Here is a 6,000-nt window from a genome sequence, read left to right as displayed (position 1 = left end):
AAACAAAGAAAAGGGGAAATTTAACCTAGTTTAGGAAGTGGACAGACCAGACAAAGGAAATTCAACACACTTTGAATTGAAAGTTAATTTACATCATTTGCCAGTTTCACAATGATATATGTGCATCACTGATAAATCCAATACAGATACCTTTGATGTCTGGACAGGAGTGAAAAAAAAAGTGTCATCAATCCAACTATTTTTCCTCCAAATTCCAGTGTGGGAGGACAGCCACACCACTTTAAGCATTCTCTCTGGTTCCACATTCACTGATATACAATCATCTGCCACCAGCTCAGCTTGGTTGACCGTGAATCACAAACTCAGATTCCAGGCTCTGAAGGAAGGTTCTCTTCTCCTGGGTTAGCTAAAAGAATCACACCACAGGAGGACAGAGGAAGCAATCAATCGGTTTAGGAAATGCAACTCCAAGCACTTTAGAGATGTAAAGGTGTCAGAATGATAAAGAAAAGTGAGAAGAGAGCTCATTGCATCTGGAATGAATTCAACACGATCACATGTTTTCCAAGATAACACTTGAAGAACCTGGCAATTTGCAGAATTTGCAGGGGTAGCTAATTAATAAATGGTTGTAATACTTACTGTGAACATATAACTATACTTGTATGACAATCATACAGTACTCCTCATAACTCACAATATCATGGCACAATACTTGCTTACCTTCATGCAATTACCTTTAGCAATTCAGTGCAATATTAATAATGTGATGTTAGAATGGCTTTTTATTGACAATTTAAGCTATTAAACAAAACAATACTCTAATAAAAATTCATAAAACGCAATGTCTATTCATAAACAAAATAAAGTTATACAAATAAAATACCATCAGCAGAGCACACAGGAAAACCATATAACAGGTATGGTATACTTGCAAACTGCCTTACCATCGAAAAACCATTGTGCCATTGGTATGTAAGATAACCAAAAAAATCCAAAATGGAGCTGTTCACAAAAAAAACACATGGCTTAATAGCTTAATCACTGTCATGCCCGAGGCAACCCTAAGAAATCATCATTAAAAGAGCAATTTATCAAACATAAGATATTAGGCAAGGTCATCAGACAGAGAAAATGGTGTTTTCTCATTTACTACATCAGATCTGTATTATAATAAAAAAGAAATGAATCCAGCAGACTGTGATGTCAGATTATTTTTTTAATGGGACCTTTTTGCACATACAAAATCAAAAATGCTACCTTTTTTTCAATTTATATGTTTTCATCAGCCCATCACCAAAAAGATATATTAAATTATGACATTTAGAGTATGAAAAGCTTTCTGGTTCAACGTGTATAATTTATTCCTGCATTAAACAATATTCACAGTTATATACAGTACATTTAGATCTGGCCATTTTCAAAGAAACACCAACTGTATAAACTATCTTAAAAATAATAAAGCAAGAAGATAGAAAAGCTGTCAAAATGTTAAAGTATTTTTTGAAAAAATATGATAAACCTTTACAATGGTATGAAAATTAAATTAGAATTATTTTTTATAACCTTAGGCACATTTAAATACGTGGCGTTGGGTATCTCAATTCAACCGAGTTGCTCCTAAAGCTACCTAAGCAAAGACTCCTCAGGTGCTCAGAGGCTGAAGAAATTAACACAACGCTTAACTAAACAGATATGTAAACGGGTTAAATCTGTTATCTCTGCAGCTTCTGTCAGTTGACATGTCAATCACCAAGTGCATAATCCACAATATAAATCATATTTCAGGCTATCAATAAAGTGCCTCTAAAGTATAGTTCAATCTATAATATTCCAAATTGAACACATTTGACAGTAATTATTTCTTTGGTATGTACATCATTGTTTTTTCCCTTGTTTTGCTAGGCATTTCTTTTAATTCCTTAAATGAATATTAAACCAAGTTATTTTATTATTAAAGCAGCTAAGTACACAACCAAGACCACTACCTTAAAAAGAAATAAAAATAACTTCAGTGCAATTCACCTGCGCCATCATGGAAAGACACTGTAAAAAAAGTTCCCTTTTCTAAAGATATTGGTTATTAAATGTGCACTGTAAAGGAAAGCAACATGCCACGTTTTTAATTTTTGTATGTCAGACAAATTCTGAGGGGAGCATGTTATTCAAAGCACTACAGATGTCAAATAAACATTGTTTCATTTTTTCGCTGACTAACATCTGAACTCTTTCTGTTCACATGTTCAAGTGAAGACAAACAAACAAGTTTGTTTTAAAGTGAGTATTGTTTTACCCAAAGAGATTTGTTCCACAAGCAATAGAACTATTAGAACTAGAAAAGAAAAGATGAATATATTTTTTCCCGTCATGCGTCTTTCCTAGCCTACCAGAAAACACATAAGGATGGATTGCTTTAAACCAACTGTTTACATCAGAAGTACCAGGGTGCCCAATTCAGATATAATTTTAGGAAAAAACACCTTCGGCTGTAGCAGCTAAAAGGATTAAAACAAGGTTATGGTTCTACATAATAAAAATAAATTATCCATAAGGTAAAGGTTAGGATTGCTAAATGCAATTCTTAAAACTAAGAGACCGTCTCACTTCAGTGGTCATGAATAAAAAAAAAGCAAATTGTGTGTGAAAGCTGATAATCTAAATGAAAGAAAGACTTCCAGAAAACAAAGTCGACTCAAGTTTACTCAAGATATTTGTGCCGAGAAGGTTTGAACAGTATTCTTACATTTGTTGCAGTTTGCTTATTATATGAACTATTGTTATGTCCGTTATTTTTGCATATCACTCAGATCCTTTATAAATTGAGTAAGGACAGAACAACAACTCTATCCTAAACATTTTTAGACTAAAACAGAAATATGCACATCAAATATTTTCCGATTCCATATTCAAACAGGGTGTGAAGAACGATAGTCCATACGTCCTGAATAAGTTTCCAAGTGTACCACTGTGGTTTTGCGGCTGCACCACCTGTTGTGTGAAAGAAGCGGATCTGATTTTACAATGATCTATTAGTAAAACTATTTTTAAAAGAAATTCTTAAAATATCTAGCAATATGGCACATATACTTTATTTAGAACAGACCTGAAAATCTAAGAAAAATGTACAACTAGATTTTCAAAAACGGGTGGACTGTGCTTCTGGCACAGGCGGACATTTCTGATTGCTATTTTGAAGGCAAGTTTGAAGAAGAAAAGAGATGGACACTGAACAGTACAAAGTAATGTGGTGACTAAATAACACACTGTGCTGTCAGTGAGATGAGAGGCAATTCCATTCGGCTGCAGTGCTTTCTTTATTTGAAATGCTAAGTATTAGAGATACTTATGGAACCTTTACTATGGTTCAGAAAATCATCTTCAAAGTTTACATTCTGTATGCTAGTGACCTGCATGTCAGAAGCCTCAGGAGAAAAAGCTCGATCTGGCTGCTCCTGTGATATGACAAGGCAATGAGTTCCAAACCAATCGGCATTTTTAATATAAACATTGCTTGAATCACTTCAGACACAGTATGGTGTCCCTTTCAAACTCAGATTTACTGGAAGACATTCAAGAGGCGTCACTGTACGTTTCCCAGCCATCCAAACTTCTCTGGGTGCTCTGTCAGATCTTTCCAACTTACGGTGACACATTCAGTAGCTTTGTTGATCTATTTGGGTAATTAATGGCCAGGCTAATAGCAGCAATGTTCTTCAGTGCCTGAAAAAGTAAGTTAACAGAGAGGGCGTTATGCAATGTGGGCAGCTATTCATCACATGAATCTGTACTTCATACCATTTGTTCCAGGTTGACTTTCACTCACATATAATGCTTTGCATATTACAAAAATACCTGCATCTTTTCAATTTAAAGTGAAAGTAGTTATTTCATAGTTGGAACACTTTGTACTATTGTGGCCTATACTTACTGATAATAGACATCTGATGAGTGTCTTTGTTCTACAACCTATAGAACAGCACAGGAGATAATTTGAATGCATCTTCTGAAGTCTAAGGATTGTCTACTGAGTGTATCAGGTTTTATTTCTTGATGAGAAAGGAAACTAAAGATAAGAATCTTAAACATCAAGAATATCATTATATTTACTCTGTAATCAATGCTGAAGCAATTTCATATGAGCTGTGAACTTAATGTCTTCCATGTACTAGCTATAAAAACATGCATGTTAACAGAAGAATTAAGTATAAGATACACTAACCTAGTTTGGTGACCCTTATGTATTGATAATTATGTACTGATACAAGCTATTGCTCAGGTACAATAAAGTGCAAAAGTTCAAAATCACATCATAAAATGGATGATCTTAAAAAGAAATACAATTATATTATTCCCAATAGACTGTTAATATTTTTAAGTTTTTAAAATAAACTACATTTATTTGATGAGTCAATGCACAGTAACTCAATTTAAAAAGATATTAGCAGTATATAAAAGAGAGCTATGATAAAAAAATAAGCATGCGTCACTTTAATGCTGTCTGCAACAGATGTGATAGGGTTCAATCATCTCTGATGCATGCAACTGCCTCTATTCTGTTTACACAAAGCAGTGTTTTGAGCCATTTGCTTGGAAACTCAGACTCAAATAAGAATCATCTGATGACACAAGTACACACAGACTTTCACATGTTGTATATGTAAGCCAAAAAAAGTGTTTTTTTTCCCTCATTCTTGTAAGACGGATTTGCCATTATTTACATCCCGATATTCCACTGAAGGCTCCAGAAAATGTGCTTATTCAAAACAGCAGCTGAGCCCAAGCTATGCACAGGCTATTTGTTTAATCACCATGTCAAAACCAGCTGCAGCCTGTACCTGTACTGTATGGATGTGGAGCTGTTCATCTGTAGTGAGGGCTATCAGGTATTCCTGGAGAACCCCCAGCTCCTGTATGGAAGACAGAGGAGAATAAATTATATTCACCATCAGAAATCGGGGATATCCCTGGAGCTATCGTCGCACAGCCCATCAAATTTCACTGGAACACATACCAGTCTTTTAGAAAGCTAAACATCCCTAATCCACAGGGGTTTATGGCTTGTACTGCTGAACTACTCGGGCTTACTCTAGCAATCTCATGTTGTTGGAATTATTATGCAGGAAAAGCCAATGAGGAAAAATATTCCTGTCTTTTATCCAGCTACATTATTGCTTAACTTAAAAACAATAAGACAGGAACGTTTTATCGAAATATAGGAAGGTGAGCCATGTCCTTTCGGAGTTTAACCATTTCTCCGGACACACCACAGGGATATCTTGTTAAAAGTGAAGACAGAAGGCTGCTTACTGGGAAAAGCTACTGTTTATATTCCTTTCAAACGCGATACACAAAAAAGAAGGTATGTGCTCAGGGAGTGAGGTTCTTAATCCCCTAATAATAGATGCAACTGGTTTCCAGTTATTTTAGGCTTAATTTAGTTGCTTACCAAGACAGAATTTAGGACAATACATCTTATTAACCTCCCCACCCCCAGGACAGTAATAATCAATATTGCTTGATAACCGAATTAGATAAATATTCAGTGACTCACTGTTATTTTAACCTCCATGTACAATTCACAAAAGAATCAGAGAAATCTCATGGTCAGACCTAGACTCCAAGACAGGTAGAGCAGTTTGGGGTAAAAAGTGAGAAGAATCTGAACTACTGAAACAGCAATACTATTATATGCTTCACTTAGAGCAGAAGGTTTACAAATCTCAGAAGGATTTGAGAGGTCATGTGCTTTATCTTTTTCTTACCAGAAGGGTGACTGATAACATGTAGGTTTCAATTAGGTCCAAAGTTATCCTGAACCATTTGTATATTTTCAAAATGCAACAGTCAGGAACCGCTGAAGTGTCAGTAAATCCAGGCCTTTGAAACAATGTTGTTTCCTTACATCATCCAAACTCTTGCATTACTTACTACCACTGGAATTCCAAATATGACTGTAGAAAAGCAAAGTATTACATTAAATCGTTTAATTTATTTTTCCTTAGCATAGTAGGCCATGTTATATATTTTATTCCTTGCAAC

The 6,000-nt window shown here is 35.0% G+C and overlaps 1 protein-coding gene across 1 annotated transcript in view; it reads right to left on the bottom strand.

The window, feature by feature from the left end:
- Window positions 1-1,167: 1,167 nt before the first annotated feature.
- The window catches only part of zzef1 (zinc finger, ZZ-type with EF hand domain 1), a 42,403-nt gene continuing 37,570 nt past the window's right edge, over window positions 1,168-6,000 (bottom strand). Inside the window, exons 54-55 of the mRNA XM_088907045.1 lie at window positions 4,797-4,868; window positions 1,168-3,681 (exon numbers count right to left, since the gene is read on the bottom strand). Coding sequence (XP_088763171.1) covers window positions 3,601-3,681; window positions 4,797-4,868 — 153 coding nt within the window. The 3' untranslated portion in view covers window positions 1,168-3,600. The remainder of the gene's footprint in view (window positions 3,682-4,796; window positions 4,869-6,000) is intronic.

This window comes from Atractosteus spatula, chromosome 27 (assembly GCF_055471065.1).
Source record: "Atractosteus spatula isolate fAtrSpa1 chromosome 27, fAtrSpa1.hap1, whole genome shotgun sequence".
Lineage (NCBI taxonomy): Eukaryota > Metazoa > Chordata > Actinopteri > Semionotiformes > Lepisosteidae > Atractosteus > Atractosteus spatula.
The sequence above is the reverse complement of the archived record's forward strand: the minus strand, read 5'-3'. Positions and strand labels throughout refer to the sequence as shown.